Source organism: Danio rerio, chromosome 2 (assembly GCF_052040795.2).
Source record: "Danio rerio strain M-AB ecotype USA chromosome 2, GRCz13ab, whole genome shotgun sequence".
In the NCBI taxonomy this organism is placed as follows: domain Eukaryota; kingdom Metazoa; phylum Chordata; class Actinopteri; order Cypriniformes; family Danionidae; genus Danio; species Danio rerio.
Window position 1 is genome coordinate 13,661,985 of NC_141022.1, and position 19,430 is coordinate 13,681,414.

The 19,430-nt window shown below is 33.5% G+C and overlaps 2 protein-coding genes across 32 annotated transcripts in view; one reads left to right on the plus strand and one right to left on the minus strand.

The window, feature by feature from the left end:
* Window positions 1-19,430, minus strand: part of LOC147846232 (uncharacterized) — an 849,179-nt gene that overhangs the window by 224,809 nt on the left and 604,940 nt on the right. The window lies entirely within an intron of this gene.
* kmt2cb (lysine (K)-specific methyltransferase 2Cb) overlaps window positions 1-19,430 on the plus strand; it is a 237,469-nt gene that overhangs the window by 102,842 nt on the left and 115,197 nt on the right. For 14 of the 31 annotated variants that reach the window (XM_087240505.1, XM_087240508.1, XM_087240510.1 and 11 more), the window contains exons 15-23: window positions 159-272; window positions 7,736-7,855; window positions 7,961-8,065; window positions 8,157-8,261; window positions 10,437-10,618; window positions 12,069-12,233; window positions 13,836-13,945; window positions 14,039-14,122; window positions 17,030-17,242. In XM_087240505.1, coding sequence (XP_087096631.1) covers window positions 159-272; window positions 7,736-7,855; window positions 7,961-8,065; window positions 8,157-8,261; window positions 10,437-10,618; window positions 12,069-12,233; window positions 13,836-13,945; window positions 14,039-14,122; window positions 17,030-17,242 — 1,198 coding nt within the window. The remainder of the gene's footprint in view (window positions 1-158; window positions 273-7,735; window positions 7,856-7,960; window positions 8,066-8,156; window positions 8,262-10,436; window positions 10,619-12,068; window positions 12,234-13,835; window positions 13,946-14,038; window positions 14,123-17,029; window positions 17,243-19,430) is intronic. The other 17 variants (XM_087240520.1, XM_087240523.1, XM_087240531.1 and 14 more) reach the window with 3 other exon arrangements.

Here is a 19,430-nt window from a genome sequence, read left to right on the forward strand (position 1 = left end):
ATGCTATCTGTATGTTTCTTTGCTGGATGTATTTAAGTTGTTGCATGTTCTCGCCCACATCTCCTTCTCTCTCTCTCTTTCTCTCTCTCACCCTCTCTCTCTCCCTCTCTCTTTCTCTCTCTCTCTCTCTCTCTCTCTCTAACCCACCCCATCTTCAGGGAGCATGGAACCGCAGACCGAGCTCCCCTTCATGGTCCCTTGACCCGACTGAGGGCTGGGACGGTCTAAAGAGCAGGCAGCCCCACAGCACGGCCGCCTGGATATTCCGTGTGGTAAATACTGTTAAATATTACACAGCCCTGCAGTAGGTGTTTGGCTAGCACCATATCTACACTGGAACACAGGGTGCATTTCAACATGACAAAACCCAATCGTCTTCAATACAGGCAGTGATTTTGCGAAAAAATGGATATAGGTTTTTCTATTTTTTTAATGATTACATTAAATGTTTATTTATATAAAAGTAATTGATTGTTTAAGTGTAAATATTTACACATAAAAATGTGCATGATACAATAAACATATATTACCTATATTTTGCTCTGTTTTAGATTAATTTAAATCAAAGATATATTTTACCTGTTTTAATAAAAAAGAAGTTTACATATTGGATAAGTTCTAAAATTGCCATCACTGCTAATCATACTGTAATGTTAAGGGGAAGAAAAATATGGAGGACCAGGAGTGAGGGTTAGAAATAAAATGAAGAACCAAATTATCAATTTAATAAATTAAGCATTAAAAAGTGTATAAATAAACCACAATTTAAATGAACTATTAATGGACAAATAAATAAACATATTTAAATGTGTTTATTAGGGATTCTCCGATCAGGATTTTTGCAAAAGGAAAAGAAATGCAAATGGCAAATAGAGGGAAAAGCAATTGTCCAATGTCTTTAAAAAAAGCCAATTAAAATGGTGCAGTTTAAATAATCTATAAATATAAGGGTTTTTTTTGTTTATGTTTGATTAATCAGCGTTTTAAAACATGAATTAAATAAACATTTATAAAATTGTCCATTTATACATTTAAGAGTTTTTTTAAATGCATTATTTTATTGCTTTAATAAATAAAAATTAAAAACACACTTTAAATAAACATATTTCAATATATCTATTTTTTTGTTCATTAATTGTTCATTTTAATTATATACATTTTTATGTTTCAATTATTAAATTGAAAATTTTATTCTTCATTTTATTTCTAACCGGCACTCCTGGTCCTCCACAGAAAAAGACCAAAACATAAATAAATAATAACACAGAAGTATGAAACGTGAACCACAATGGACTCTTGACTTGCCATGCAGAGAATAGCAAAGTTGCTGCAGAGATGGTTACATTAAAAATGAAACCAACATTTTAAATGAATAAAAAGGCCTCATTTCCCATGTCACAAAAAAAAAAACACAGCACATTAAAGTCTTCACTAACATGATATGTGGCTTCATGATACATCCTAACCATGTCTTTTCTAGCATGCATTGTGCTTTTTTTTTTTTTTTTTTGGTATGTTTTAGCTTGTCTTTGGCTGTGATGAGTTGTGAATGCATTGACATTGCAAGCATTAACTCAGTGCTTAAACTGCACAGATGTGTAATGTGTTGAGAGGTCAAGGGGCTGTGCTGTGGCCATGTTGGCTCTGCTGGAGTCTTGCTCGGCTACAAGTCCATCTGTTCCTAAACTGCTGGAGCTGCCCAGAGAATCATCTGGGCATGAGGCCACAGCAGGTTTAATTGCATTATCATGTCTTGACAAGGGCATGCTGGATAGTGTTGGCCACATGTGAAGGGTCATATTACATTGGTATAATGATGGAGGAGAACAAGTTCAGGGTTTAGTGTTTAAAGTGACAGTTTTAGGTATATTTTGCTATATCTGTTTTAATGTTTGAAAAATTAATTGTAGGATTTTTTTGTAATAATAATAACAATAATAATTAATTCATTATATTTAAATGGTGCTTTTCTAGAAATTTTCTTTGCTAGAAACCAGGTTTACAGCCTCCAACTGGATGATGCGATGGCAGCCGTATTGTGCCAGACCGCACACCACACACCATACATCAGCTGATTGATGGAGGGGAGACAGAGTTAAATTGCCAATTATGATGGTGGAAATTAGGATATAGTATTTTAATTGTAATTTAAAATTTACTTAAAGCAATACATTCACCATCATGATTTACTTGTACATGTACTGTACATTATATTTTTTCTTTGTAGATGTGGGATTGTTTTTCAAACAAACTGGTGAATAATTTGTAAAATGCTCATAGTCAAATTTAATAATAAATGTGTACATACACACAGCAGGTCTTTATGATTATCAAATTTGATTGTCTTTTATAGTACATTTTTTTCTTTTTTTATTTAAGTTTTTATTGCAGAGAGAAACAGCTACAGAACATATCCCTTTGCCTTATTGTAAATCATCCTAACCTAAAAACTGTGTACAGAAAAAAGAGAGAGAGAAAAAAAGGGTGGGGGGGTGAAAACAATATTACCAGTAAAAATAAATCTTAAAACTCTATAGAGGAAAAACATTACGTTGAATGGGAGTAATGTAGTCAACAAATATATGTATTTGGTTGGACACACTGTATGTAATTTTATCCGTAATGAATATATTTTTCAAAACATCAATCAAATCTTGCATTTGTGGTGGATTAAGTTTATACCAGCATCTAGTAATGGCTTTTTTACTTGAAGCAAGGATGATTCTATACATATAGTTGTTTTTTCTTTCCAAGGAATCATTTGACAACATACCCAAGTAAAGTACCTCAAAGCTAAAATCATTTGAAATATTTGAAATATATAAGTGTTATGTATCCCTTTCCAAAAACTTCTAATATTAGGACATCCACAAAATATTTAAAAATGGTAAGCGTCCTGTGGATTGCAATGCCTCCAACAATTTGAGTTCCCATGAAATGAAATTTTTTTGTTTTGTAGTAAGGAAAATACTAATAATATTTCTCCAGCTAAATTCTCTCCAATACGAAGAATGGGAAGTAGCTTATTGTAATTTACAAATATTTAGCCAATCCTCATTTGAGATGATAATGCCACTTTTTTTCTACCATCTTTCTTTAATGTACAGATAAATCCCCTTGTAGATCCCTAAGCGATTTATCTAATTTAGTTATAGTTTTTGACATTGGTTCAGCCATATAAACTGAGGAGAATAATTTAACTAGAGCACTCTTAATCGTATCACCATCAGTGTCTTTTTTTATGTTTTGATAGAAATGTTGCCAGAGCTGAAAATATCTAAAGAAGTCTTTAAAGTCTTTCTAATTTAGAAGTCTAAATTAAATTTTGAACTAAAATCTAATAAATATCCTTTATCAATAATTAATGAATAAGTTGTTATGCCTTTTATAATCATTTCTATATCTGCATCATTCACAAGTGTCATGACAGAGTACTAAACTCAACATAGTTTGACAAACAAAAACAAAAAAAAATGCTGTCTCAATTTAACTTGAAGTGTTTTACTTGTTTAGTTGTAGTTGTTTAGACATAATTATTGTTTTCCTCAATGATATCATATTGCATACAATAAAAAAACAACTAGTGAAAGAATACATTGCTTTCCATGGTGGACATTTGAAATAATGTTTGTTTACATGGGATTGATTTAAAGATGACTTTGTATTGTAGAATGAATACAGATATGAAGGTAAATCACACTCTGTCAATTTTTTTTTTCCTTGTGCACCCAAAGTATTTAATGGTAATACTTGCTTTGCTTTAGCATTTATGGGGTTGATGATTGTGCATTCTTAGATGCAGTAAAGTAAAAAAAAAGAGAGACAAGCTTTACAATTCTGAATAGACACATCCGTGATGAAGATTTTTTTATTTCTGTCATCACAAAGAGTACAATATTCTACATAATGGAAATTTTATTTATTTTCGTTGCTGATTCTAAAGTTATGTTATTGAATTAGTAACAGTAGGTTTTGCCCAGATGTTAAAAAAAAGACAACTTGTAAGAATTGTGGTCCAATGAGAAGAACAGTAGACGGGTGAGTAAAAGGCGGGTGAGAGGGAGTGTAATTCTTGGAAAGGGTTTTCATTGTGACAGTTAGAATGGCAGCCCCTGTGGAAAAGGAAACACACTGACAGCGTAATAGAAGTAGAAAAACTAGAATAACATGGTGAGGCTTCTCAACAGCCTGATAGCCTTGTTGGCAGCTCCTTCAGACGCCATCTCACACACAGTGTCACAATCTCTCCAAAATTGGTGCTGTTAAGGAGAATGTTGGTCCTCAATGACAGCTAGTTAAATTGAAGGGGAGTCGTGTTTGGTTTTGATTGGTTATTTGATCACAATGCATTAAATTTGAGTCGTCAGCCATTCATTAAATATAAACATAAATAGAAAAGAAATCCTTGGCCACTCATTTCCTACTTGTATTAAATTGCTTTGGTCCTGTCAGTGCAGTGTCTCCAAGAGTGTTTGAAAAAACCTTTGGAAACAAGATGAGGTTAGTCTTCTCATTTATCTGACCAGATTAAAATAAACAGAAGTAGTTGATGGCTACAATGTTTGTACAAATCGTAGTGTGTTAATCGATACGGATTTGGGTTTGTTGGTGTAAAAGTGGAAACTAATTCTAACTTCTTGATGACAGGTCCTAGGGGTAGCATATACAATGTGAAAAGCCAGGGACCAAGAACTGAGCCTTTTGCTTAATTCTTGATAGATATGATACCTCTTCATCAGAAGTGGGTAGAGTATCAAAAATCTATACTCAGGTAAATGTACAAATACTTGAGGAAATTTTTACTCAAGTCAAACTAAAAAAAACAATCTTCAGAGTTAAAGAATAAGAGTAAAAGAGTATCTCATGAAAAATTACTCAAGTAAATATACATACACTCAAAAAACATAAAATTTTCTTTTCTTTTCACATCTTTCCTAAATGCTGTTTAACAGCAAGGAATTTTGCACAGTATTACTATAAAATTTTTTCTTCTGCAAAAATTCTTATTTGTTTTATTTCAGCTAGAATAAAAGCAGTTTTTAATGTTTTTAAAATAATTTTAAAGTCAATATTATTAGCTCACTTACGCAATATATATATATATATATATATATATATATATATATATATATATATATATATATATATATATATATATGTATATATACATATACATATATATATATTTTTTTTTTTTTGGATGTCGCCAAATGTAGCAAAGTAAGAGTAATGATTTTTCTCTAATTATTTACTTATGTAAGAGTAAAAGTACACATCCAGTGCATCTGTAATGTATTCATTTACTTTTTTTTTAAAGATTTATTTTAGGCCTTTTTCTTAGGTACGACAGTAATGAGACAAGAAGCGAAGTTGGAGAGAGAGAGAGGGATAGAGTTGGGAAATATCTTCAAGCTGGGATTTGAATCTACGATGCCCCAACGTGCTATTACACCATATGTCAGCATGCTAACCACTAGGCTATTGTGTCGACAGCGCTTCACTTTTTCCACATTTTTTTGTTACAGCCTTATTCCAAAATTAGTTTAAATTAATTGATTTACTCAAAATTCTACACACAATACCTCATAATGAGAATATAAAAAAAGCTTTTTTTATTGTTGCAAATTTATTAAAAAATAAAAAACCTGAAAATTCACATGTACATAAGTATTCACAGCCTTTTGCTTAATACTTTGTTGATGCACCTTTGGCAACAATTACAGCCTCAAGTCATTTGGAATATAATGCCACAAACTTGTCTTTGGGAATTTTTGCCCATTCCTCTTTGCATTACCTTTGAGGTTGGATAAAAAGTGAGGGTGTACAGCTATTTTCACATCTCTCCAGAAACGTTAAATAGGATTTAGGTCTGGGCTCTGGCTGGGCCCCTCAAGGACATTCACCAAGTTGTTGTGAATCCATTGATATTTTGGCAGTGTGCTTTGGGTCATAGTCCTGCTAGAATATGAACTGTCGCCCCAGTCTGAGGTCAAGAGCACTCTGAAGCAGGTTTTCATTAAGGATGTTTCTGTACATTGCTGCATTCATCTTTCCCTCTATACTGGCTGGTGCCTGTTTTTTTTCCAAATGTAATGCCTGGCATTCACTCTAAAGAGTTAAATTTTAGTCTAATCAGAGCAGAGAATTTAGTTTCTTATGGTCTGAGAGTCCTTCAGATGCCTTTTGGCAAATTCCAGGTGGGGAGTGGCTTCCTTCTGGCCACTCTACCATACAGGCCTGATTAGTGGATTGCTACACAAATGGTTGTCCTTCTGTAAGGTTCTCCTCTCTCCACAGAAGAATGCTGGAGCTCAGACAGAGTGACCATCGGGTTATTGATCACCTCCCTGACTAAAGCCCTTCTCCTCCGATCACTCACCTTAGATGGCCGGCCAGCTCTAGGAATAGTCCTGGTAGTTCTAAACATCTTTTACTTACAGATGATGGAGGCCACTGTGCTAATTGGAACAGAGCAGCAGAATTTTTTTCTGTAACCTTCCCCAGCCTTGTGCCTCGAGACAATCCTGTCTCAGAAGTCTACAAGACAATTCCTTTGTCTTCATGCTTGGTTTGTGCTTTGATATGCACTGTCAACCCTGGGATCTTATTTAGACTGATGTATGTCTTTTCCAATCATGTCCAATCCACTGAATTTACCACAGGTGAACTCCAATTAAGCTGCTGAAACATCTCAAAGATGATCAGTGAAAACAAAATGTACCTGAGCTCAATTTAGAGCTTCACGACAAAGGCTTTAAATGCTGATGTTCATGTGATTTTTCAGTTTTTTTATTTTGCAACAATTAAAAAAAAATTGTGACCCAAAATTTTACTTATAAAAAAGTAGCAAAGTAAATGTAATTCGTTACTACACTACCCACCTCTGCTCTTCATTAACTGATACAATTTGAGAGCAAATTGAATGCAGTCCCAGTAAGACCTTTATACATTTCAAGGCTATTCACTAGAATCATATGATCAATATTATCAAATGCATCACTGAGGTGCAGTAACACTAACAGTGTTAACTGTTAACCACTAAAAATAGTTTATTAATATTATTTAAATACACCAAATCACAGCCAGCTTAAAGATTTTAGGCAGATATGAGTTTATAATATTAAGATGTTAGTATGTTTTACAGATTTTAACATTGACATGTTTAACAAATTTTGGAAACCACCCTTTTAAGAGTTTGGTGGGTCTATAGGATCTAACATGGATGTTGTTGAACTGGAAGACTCCCAAAGCAAGTTTTGATTTTATTAAGGGTCAACACAGACTTTTGAAGTAGTTCTTTTGTTCAGCTTGTGAGTGTGTGTGTATATAGACTACGTTGCAAGAGGTTTGTCTACACTACTATATGTTAAAATAGGCTTCAGTACCGTGTGATCCTTCAGAAAGCATTATAAAATGTGGATTCAAGAAAAATGTAATTTTATTATCATCTGTTTTTAATCTTATTTTATAAATTCTGTTTTTTTTTTATTTTTGAAAGTTCCAAAGTATTCTAAATAGTAATCTTGCAAAGTGCTACTTTAACTTTTGATAAATGTGGTGTTGTTTTGTTGATATTGTTTTTTTTTTCCCTTATTTAATATTCATAGAAAATAACATAAAAATGTACTGTAATTGCTAAAGAAGAAATTGTTAAAAATAACTCTAACCCCATGTTTTCAATGAGAATCTGTCTCTGCAGTTGAGGATGACCATGATGGTATCTTTGTCATGTCAGCAGGGCAGAGGATCGGGCTTCCCTGGCAGGAGGAGGCCCAGGGGTTCGGGTGTCACAGGCCGGGGTGGACGTGGCCGTGCCAGAATGAAAAATGGAGTCCCTCCAATCCCAACACCAGGAGTACGTCACATTAACTGTCAACTGCTCATGGTTTATGTGGATAAATTGCTATACTGTGACAGTTTGCTTCTATTTATTGTGTATGGTTTGCTTGTATGTCTGCAGGTACACATCATGGAGCCTATGTTAACATTTAAGGAAGAGGAGGAAACCGCCATGCACAGTACAGTGGTGATCTTCTCTAGTGCAGACACGTTCACAATGAAACAGGTAAATGTGAATGCATCTGAGCTCTCTGTTGTACTGTGGAGTCTGCTTTTCTCTTACAGGAATATATGTCTGTTTGTGTTTTGGTCATTAGGATATGTGTGTGGTGTGTGGCAGTTTTGGACAGGGCGTGGAGGGTCGACTTATTGCCTGTGCTCAGTGTGGACAGTGTTATCACCCCTACTGTGTGAACATTAAGGTGAGCGTATACTTTTTACATTTCCTAATACTGTTGGAGGTCATGATAATAATGTTATGACTGGCCATGAAAAAAGAATGGGGATAGAGATATTTCATCTTGTCACACTTGTGGTCCTCTTGGTCAAAAATATTCAATTCAATTCCATTCAAGTTTATTTGTATAGCGCAGTTTTACAATAATTATTGTTATAAAGCTGCTTGACAAAAGGTGCACATTATTACGCTACATTCAAATTAAGTTAAAGGTACAATCAAATAAAAGTCTGAACCTCGGACATGATCAGGAGGACTATTTAAGAGTTTAGGAGCCATAAATGAGACGGTTCGACCTCCCTTAGTATGCTTAGTTCTGGGTAGTACCAGAAGCCCTGAATTTATAGATCTTAAAAAGTGGGTTGGATTGTGGTGAGACAGAGGTTCGTTAGATAAACAGGAACTAGATTTTTTAAAGCTTTATAGGTAAGAAGCAATATTTTATAATCAATTTGGAACTTAACAGGCTGCCAATGTATTATAAAAGTCATAAAAGCATGAACTAGCTTTCCTGCATTTGAGATAGATAGCATGGTTCGCAACCTAGTAATATTTCCAAGATGAAAGACGGCATTTTTTGTGACATGGGAGATAATTTTCAAAAGCTACAGTTGTCTCATCAGGTTTTGTTGAAATATATAACTGAGTATCATCTGCATAGCAGTGAAAGCTGATCCTCTGTCTTCTAATAATGTCTTCCTGAGGTAGCATCTATATTGTAAACAGCAAAGGTCCCAAGACTGATCCTTGAGGCGCCCCATACTTTACTGACCTGACTTATAAAAGCTGTCCATTAATAATCACAAACTAGTAACGGTCAGTTTAGTATGACCTAACCCATTGTAAAGCCTGTTCTTGGACACTTGTAAAATTTAAGAGATCTATGAGGATATCATCAACGAAAGTGTTAAATGCAGCACTGGATAAAGTAAAACTAGTAAATCATTGGTTATTTTCACTAAGGCAGTTTCTGTACCGTGATGAGGCATGAAACCTGACTGAAACACTTAAAAAAAACATTGTTCATATGTAGAAAGAAGCATAATTGAGCAGAAACAACTTAATAATAGGCTTAATAACAGCTAGATTGAAAGGGTTTGGAACATAACCTAAAGATAACGAAGAGTTAATCACATTAAGAAGAGGTTCTCCTACTACCGGTAGCAACTCTTTCAGTCATTTTGTTGGAATTGGGTCTTACATGCATGTAGTTGGATTAGACATATTTATAAGTTTATCTAGCTCTTCTTGTTCTATGGTTTTGAAGCACTGTAGAATATTTTGATTTAGTGAAATCTGAACTATAAAATGGTGCTGAAAGTTTAACATCTTCTATTTTCTGTTTGAAGCCTTCTATTTTATCACTGAACAAACATGAAGTCAGCACTACTAATTTGCGGTGGGACAATATAATATTATAGTCTGCAAAAATTTGACTAAATCTCAATATGTACTCAGAGTACACTGAGCTGTCCGGTAAATGCAAAGAAAAAAAAACTGACTATATACAATAAATATTGTGTTATGGTAATAAATATTCTGTGATGAAAACTATTCCTCCTTGTAAGAAGATTTGATTTACTAATGATAATTTATTAAAATTAATAATTAAAAAATAAGAGCAAAGAGATAATAAAGTTTAAGTCAAAAAATGTATGGTTTAATTTTGAAAAGTGTGGCACAATTCCATTGTCGACCTTTCTCAGTTGGTGTTTTTGCATCTATTGTACTGAAACATACAATTTTATTGATGTTCATCAAACATTTTTGGTGCCAACTGTAGAATTATCAAAATATGAAATGTTTTTATTAGCATTCTTTAACATTTCATAGAAATATATTATTACTACTACTACTACTACTACTATTATAATTATTATTATTCTATTATTATTTTGCTTAGTATTTTATGTATACAATTCTAATTTAAATTTCAATTTTCAGCACAGCATAGCTTTCTAACAAAAAACTGTAATTTCTTAAACCTCTTTGGTACTTGCTGTAAGGGTAAAAGCAGTTTTTAAAACATGTTTATTTATTATTTAAAATATCTTAGAAGCCATACTATTTTTTGAAATCGACCTATTTATAGGAACTTTTTCATGAATTTTTTTTTTTTTTTTTTTTTTTTTTTTGGCAGATCACTAAGGTGGTGCTGAGTAAAGGCTGGCGATGTTTGGAGTGTACCGTGTGTGAGGCATGTGGTCAGGCCAGCGACCCGGGACGTCTGCTGCTCTGTGATGATTGTGACATCAGCTACCACACCTACTGCTTAGACCCACCACTGCAGAATGTGCCCAACGGTAGCTGGAAATGCAAATGGTATATAAATATATATCAATTATGTTTATGAATGCAAAAGATCTGCAAAATGTCAAAAATCAAATTACAACAAAAATTTGGGTTAGTGTTTCTGGAATGCCAAGAATACCAAAGAAGGAGGAGTCTGACTTTAATTGATACACTAATTAGAAGCCATTGTTATTGTTCAAATCAAGGCGTTTACAAGTGCTAACAAAGTCTCTGTAGCTGAAATTCTGATACAGCCGTAGGTAGAGCTGCACAATTAATCAAAGAAACCTAAAAATGTCATTTTTGTCTTCATATAATGATGTATTCACGGCCGGGAAATCACACGTGACGTGAGCTGCTAACCGTAAGCTGTCACCACAGACAGAGAGGGCGGGCACACGGCCTACGTAATGATAGACGTGTGCGCATCTAATTTAATGAACAGAATTTGCATAGGCTGAGTAACAGATAATAAAGTTGTAAATATTATTTAGTTTGTGGCACAGACTGATTGTTCGAGAACCACACGTGAAGTATAACCAGCACATAGCAGTGAAAATGAAAACGAAAGCGTGCACATAATTTAAATAATCATATCGCATTGAGTTATGATTGAGAAGTATTTGATTTGTTTTTTTTTTCCATAGCGAACACACAGTTGGGTCTTGAAAATAAATGTTTACAGTGTCGGTATAACTACTCTAGCCTATATAATGTTGATCTTACCAGTGAATAAAATGGTCTAATAATGTTGTCAATGACAGATTGCAAGCGTAGGCTTATATCTCAAATATGAATAAACATCAGAATTATTGTAAGTAGAATAGAATTATTTATAGAAACTGGTAGACCGACACATAATATTATTATTGTTGTTTTACCATATGTTTGAGAAAGAACTATAATAATTGCCGACTCATATTAATCTTTATTATACATCTACAGAATCGTGAGAAATCGTGATCTTTATTTTAAGCAAAAAAAATTGTGATTTTAATTTTAGCCAGAATCGTGCAGCTTTAGATGTAGGCAGTGGGCATCTACATAAACTGTAAGTCAGTAACCAGTCAATGAATATAAACCTATTCACTGACTGGCCAATGAGTAAATACTTATTGTAAGAGACGACTAAACAAAAGAAACAGCATAATAAGCAAGAATAAGTGCATTTAGTGGGGAAATTTGGATTTTACACCCATTTTAATCATCTGTGTTTAGTTAAATAGTTAAATTAATGTTTTGTTTTAAATTGTCATGGTTATGTAAAAAAAAAGTAAAAAAAATGAATAAACAAAATAAAATACTTGTTAAAAGGGTTGAAAAATGACTTTTTTAGACCAAAATTATTTCTTCTAATAATTTTATTTATAATAATAATTTTACTTATCATATACTGACATGAGCTGTTGTCCATGTGGTTAAAATCAGTGGAGTCCTTTGGTGTGTAATTAATGTCATTGTGCCTGCTTGTGTCTCTCAGGTGCGTGTCCTGCACTCAGTGCGGTGCCACTTCTGCGGGTCTGAGGTGCGAGTGGCAGAATAATTACACTCAGTGTGCCCCTTGCGCTAGCCTGGCATCATGCCCACTGTGCCAGCAGGAATACAAGGAGGAGGAGATCATCCTGCAGTGCCGCCAGTGTGACAGGTGAGCTGCGGGCCAGCACTCTGGGGCGTGCTTGGATTACTTTCAACCCAGAAAAGCACTGCCACAAAAGGTTATAAAACCTACTAGATGCATGTAATGATGAAGAGATGTTTTCAAATGCAAAACAAAATATGTAAAATGACATAACTGCACAGAATTTCAGAGTTTTTTTAAATAGTGAGTGCAATGCATAAAAATAATTTAACTCTTAAATTTTACAAATTGTTTTTTCAAAAATGTTTTCAACAATGTTTTATAATGAATAATAAGTAGAATTTCAACATATTAATGATTTCTAAAGAATTCCATGACACTGAATTATAAATAACATTTTGAACATTCATATTTGCCCTCACAGATATACATTTTGTAGAAAGAAAAATATATAGAAATACTTTTACTAAGATATATTTGGTAATATTAATAAAATAAACTTGTATAAAATAGTTAAAATAATAATATACTATAATACAAATATATTTAGTTGCAGTTGCTAGGGTATTTTTATGGTTACTAGGAGTTTTGTGAGTGGTTGCCAGGTACTGTAAGTGCTAACCCCCGGTATAATTTGAATCCCTTTAAACTGTATATAATTGAAGTCAGCCATTAAGTTTAAATTATTATTATTATTACTGTATATAGAAAACTATGTAGAAATATTTTTAAATGTTTTTATACTTTTACCTAGGTATATTAGGTAAAATTAATAAAATAAACATTTTTAAAATAGTTAAAATAATAATAGAAATATTATACAAAAGTATTTAGTTGCAGTTGCTAAGATATCTTTTTGGTTACTGGGGGTTTCATGAGTGGTTGCCAGGTAAGTGCTCACTCACAGTATTATTTGAATCTCTTTAAACTGTATATAATTGAAGTCAGCCTTCAAATTATTTTTAATATTGTATATGAATAAATAAGAAATATTTTTAGGTTTTTTTCAGACTTTAAGTAAGATAAATTAGGTTATTCATTCATTCAATCATTCATTCATCCATTTATTCAATCATTCATTCGTTTTCTTTTCGGCTTAGTCCCTTTATTAATCTGGGTTCGCCTCCACGGAATGAACCTTCAATTTATCAAGCATATGTTTTACGCAGTGGATGCCCTTCCAACTGCAACCATTCACTGGGAAACATCCTTACACACTCATTCACACACATACACGATTGCCAATTTAGCTTAACTAATTTACCTATACCACATGTTTTTGGACTTGTGGGGGAAACCAGAGTACCTGGAGGAAACTTGCGCAAACACAGGCAAACTCCAATATTAGGCAATATTAAAATAAACATTTTTAAAGTAGTCAAAATAATAATATAAATATAATACAAACATTTTAGTTGCAGTTGCAAGGATATTTTATGATTACTAGGGGTCTTCTGAGTGGTTACCAGGTAAGTACTCACTCCCAGTATTATTTGAATTTGTTTAAACTGTATATGCTTGAAGTCAGCCTTTAGGTGTATTGTTTTCTTCAGTTGTAAGCCAAGTAGAGGAAATGAGGAAACAGAGAAATACAATGTTATGCTTTTATCTATACATACAGTTTGATATGTCTTTCTGTAAGTACAAGCACTTGTAATGTGTCTGCAGGTGGATGCATGCCTCGTGTCAGGGAATTCACTCAGAGGAGGAGGTGGAGAAGGTTGCAGATACCAGTTTTGATTGCAATCTGTGCCAAGGCCATATTCCCCTCTCACCTGGTAAACACAGTCAGCACTCTTACCAACATTGCTTCAGCATCACTGAGTCTGTATTACATTTCTAAATGCACTTTTTTTTGGTTGTTTACACAGCACCTGGAACACCATCCAAATCTAGTTTGGATTTTGCCGAGTCTGTTTTCATGCCACAGAGAGTTACAAAAACAAGAGATCATGGTAATGTGGGTCTGTCTGTCTGTCTGTCTTTCTGTTTGTCTGTCTTTCTGTTTGTCTGTCTTTCTGTATGTCTGTCCTAATACATGCGTCATTTAAACATGGTTAGTTTAAAGTTGGTTACTTGTAGAAAGATGTTAAAACAGTACTTCTATTTGTTTTTTCTTTTGGTCTGTTTTTGTTCTGCCTGATACACCGTATTTCCTTCAACATTTCCAGACTTCATCATCTAACCCTTTTTTGACACGGCAAGCAGAGCGTTTTTTGCCATCCAGTGCTGCGATAGTTTTGGCAGTGGGTCTATTTTTGCTGCACTGCTCACGCTCAATTAAAGTGTCAGTGCATTGGGCTCAAACGCTTTCAGGGCGTGTCAGGACGCGTTTTTGCTAATTTAAGGATGGGAAATCTGCCTTGCGCCGTGGTGCATGGTCTAAAAGGGTTGAGTTTATTTTCTTAATGAATTATAGGTGTGTTTTAAGAATAAACCAATTAGAGTCTCATCTCCCATTCCCTTTAAGAGTCAGCTGCGTCGCGCCAAGAGCGCATTCGCTATTTACAGGACGTAAAGTAAGTCTAAGTGGAAAAAATGAGCATTTTACAAGCAAACAGTTAACAGTTTTTAACACAAAAGAACACAGAGCATCTACTGCGTGAGAATGAGAGATAATGGAACTACTTTCACATTCGCTCTTGGATAGGGAAACCTTTACGCACAGACATCAATTAGTCTATAAATAAATACTTTTGTTTGTTAAGCGCAAATATTCGTTTCAAAAATATTTCTAAATTCAGTTCTAATCTCCAGCAAACGAATAAATGAATAATAATAACAAAATGTGCTCAAAAACCTGAGTTATATCCTAAAACACATGCTGTGCCCCATATGGTCTAAAACCTGACAGGTGGGCAAATCTAAGCTTGTTTTTAATAAAACAAATATAAATATGGATATAATAAATAATAGTGATAATAATAATAACATTATACAAAAGCAAATTGTTATGAATGAACTGAAAAAGCCTCCTGAGATGAAGAAGACATAAAGCAGAGATTTTTCATATTTATGTAGGCTAGAAAATAATATGTTTTGTAATATTTTAATCCTTTACATTATATCATATATCTATTCTTATTATATCCTATATATATCCTTAATATTTAAATTTTTTCATATGTAAAGATATTTGCCTATTGCTCTCTTGTGCTTATTAAGCAGTGCGTAAGCGAGGCGCAACTCTGCGCCGGAGTTTAGACCGGGTTAGTTTTGGTCTATTGAAAAATCTATTATAGTTTCTCAAAATAGCAACGCGTCAGCGGTCCGCCTTAGAACGCCTTCCTTTTTAGACCAGAACGCCTATGGACGCACAAATGAGGGCTAATGCATTTGCTATTTAAACAGCGTAGCGCAACGCCTCAAAACGGCTCTTGCGCCAAGCTAAAACTACCAAAAGACTATTGCCTTGCGCCACACTGCGCCGGTTATATGATAGGGCCCATTAAATTGCAGTAAAAAGTTGTAATTTTACCCAATAAATGCATTGATAAGATCCCCAGATTTGTATATTATCAATTAAATCAACTTAGATGATTAAAATGGCAACAAACATTAATTTGGGCCCAAACTACAAAACCAAATTTAAAACAACTTTAGTATTAGTTTTGCTTAAGTTGCACACTAGTTTGATCATGTATAAATATCATTATAACAATATTGTCTAAATATTATTATAACTATAGGACTACATCATCCTTACAATCAAAAACAAATTTACATGATATCACAGGCGACTGTCTTCTGACTGAGTGCACCTTAAAAGACATGAATGACACTCCTTATAGACCTTGAGAAGCATACAGTTGTTTAGGATCTATATAATATGCAAATAAAGACTTGCGGGATAAGGAAATGGCAAAGGAGGAAGTTGCCGTGGACCTTGGTGCAGATGAAAAGTAAAAAAAACTGTGTATTTATAGATAGATAGATAGATAGATAGATAGATAGATAGATAGATAGATAGATAGATAGATAGATAGATAGATAGATAGATAGATAGATAGATAGATAGATTGATTGATTGATTGATTGATTGATTGATTGATTGATTGATTGATTTAGCTCCATGTGCTTTGCAAGTGTTTTTTTTTTTGTTGTTGTTGTTGTTGTTAGTTTTAGCCTGGCGCAGGTAACATTTTGCTCACAAAAATACATTTGTAATGGATGTCTTCAGTGAAGGGGCTGAATGGAAGTCTTTTGGTCATTTTGTACATGGTCTTTAACCTCGCATACATCTTTAACGATGTTCTCACTAGTGAAGCATTCCGTTTTTCTGTTTGAAAAATCAGTCATGTAAATTGCAAATGCACCAAGACGCAACTGACTCTTAAAGGAAACGAGAGATGAGACTCTGATTGGTTTAATGCATTTTGTGCCCAAAACACAACCATAAGAATAAGAACAACCCTTGCAGACCATGCACCTGGCCAAACGACCATTTTTTCCAGCTTTAGCAAAGTGAATTTAAAGATGCCCTTAGTGCATCTGGACCATGCGCTTTAGACTTTGCACTTATTGATCATTAAAATAGAGCTAATTGTCATGCTAGAAAAGAACTGCTCTATTGATAAGGTTTTAAAACATTGTATCTGTTATTAAATGCTATCGCTGTTAATACTATTTGACAGACCTAATCTAACATGAAAATTAGAGTATTTAATACTGTTAGTTAATGTTAATCAATGCGTTAACTACTGAGAAATAACCGAAATTTCTATATAAATGTTTCTTGCAAAAAAAAAAAAACACAAACAAACAAAAAAAAGCAGCTAATGCAATTTGTGAATAAAATCTTGTCATGAAAAAATTCTTCACAGACTTCTTTTTTTTTTGTGTGTGTGTCTTCTACTCCACAGACCTGATGAGGACTTACACCCAGGATGGTGTATGTCTAACAGAGTCTGGTCTGTCACAGCTTCAGAGTCTTGCCAACGCAGCATCTCGCCGGAGACGCTCTAAACCTAAACTCAAGCTGAAGATCATAAACCAGAACAGTGTAGCTGTGCTGCAGACACCTCCAGACCCTCAGACTGAACTCTCCAGAGATGGAGACCTTGAAGACACCAAAAGTAACGCTTCTCACATCTTCACTGATTATAGGCCCTTTTCACATCCAAGGGATGTGTATAATCACATAACTTCAGTTCTGACTCAAAGCAGTGTATACCTGTTTCTGACAACACAGAGCTAGCAACAGGGAGTTTACCAAGTCACTTGTATATTTGCTACAGATATGATTAGATGACAACTATGGCTATATTCTGTTGTCACCATTCCAATTGAGATATCTGGCGTCTCAAACAAACTTACGAATTGGCAAGATTTCTGCTTAAACTGAGAAAGTAGGAGTTTAAAATAGAGCGCCGAAATTGTACTGAAGTAAAAAAAAAATTGACTTGTCAGCATTTTTCAAATAACAATTTTAATTATTTACATAGGTGCTGTACATTTTTAAAGCCAAATTAAGCATTTGAGATTTTTGGAGTCCTGAGTGCTAAAGAGAAAGTGATACTGTAAGTAAGGGATAAATTGTATAATTATAGAATAAAGCCAGACAGGTTTATGGGCTCACCAACGTGAAGCAGAGGGCTGTTGTATGATATGTGAAAGGCTTTATTTTGTCAGTACAACCATACTGGATGTATTTTGTCCTGCTTATTATATGGCTACTTGCCACAAAATGTAAAAATAAACACAAAGCTGAGTAAAACAAAAACAGCTGATTGGAGCATAGACTAACGTCCATTTTATTCAGTCACAAGATGGCACCAAACAGTAAAAAACAGAGGCAGGACAGACCAGCATTAAATATTGATGTGAACCGTATATGCTTATGGTAAAGATGATTTGAAGTACCCGAACGAGCCTGTGTTGTTAGTTTTAGCAGGTGTCATCTGTGAATAACATACTTTGGACTATTGTGATTGACCAATCAGAATCAAGTATTCCAGACAGCCATGTAATAACTAAAACCAGTGTCCAATACTGACAGAAATTATATATTCTATATATTTCGATAACATGTTTTTCGGTACTGTGGTTGCTTTGCAGCTGACTTTGGACAGCTGACCCACAAACACAGTCATGTTATTCACTTTCCTTGGACTGATTAGTTCTCTGGCATTATTTATTTATGTATGTTTACATTCATTAATATAAACTTGTATGTCTATTTGACATTCAAATTAAATTTATTAGAATAACAATATTGTATACGACTGTTGATGTTAATAAAAAATCCATCTGTGCAGTGCTTTGTTTTGATTTGAAAAAACTATATAAGCATTTTAATTAAGTATTAAATTATGTAATTATTGTAACTTTTTAATAATTAAAAGGTAATACAGATATTAAACTACAGCCACCAATAAATGGTGGCCGTGCAGTTTTATTGTCTTAATTCATTCAAAGAGAAAAAAAGAGCAAAGCAAGTGACTGTTTATGAATGAATCAGTAAATAATTAATGAAACTGCATTTATGGATGATATACCAGGTAATATGAGTAAATTTAGTAAAAATTATAGTGAATTTTACTTGTATTGCTGAAACATATATATATATATATATATATATATATATATATATATATATATATATATATATATATATATATATATATATATAATAAAATAAATGTATTCTGTATGTATGTTTATAGCAGCAACAAAGTTCAAAATAATAAACTATCAAGAAAATACAAATATTTAATGATAAGGCTTCAAATATTATATACTTTCACTTATAAACATTAGCCTTCTACTATTAGGAGATTCTACAATTCATTTTTTAAACTCAGAACGCAGTTCAGTGTTGACACAAGTAAAGAGAATTATTTGGACACAAGCCCACTAACTAATTACTTTTAACTCACAATGTGCACACTAATATTTTTTATAAAAAATAATATATATACATAAATTTTTGTGATTTTCTGAAAAAGTATTCCATTAAAAGGTAAAATGGGACTACCGATACACTTTCTGAAGGGTGGAAGAAGTGACATCATTGTGAAAAGGGTCTATTATTTATTGGCATTAGTTTATTGGCATTAGTTTAAAGAATGAAAGTGGAGAAACTGATATAAATATAGCATGGCTTAAAAATACAATGAGACCCAAAATAAATGTTCTTTTACGCATGTGTATCTTACTTCCGATTCACAAGGGGCTTCAGTATCAACGCTTGAAGAAGGGCATGTCTGAAGTTTTGGCAGACACGATCGTCATAGCTGCATCAGCGAATGAAATTAGTCCCTA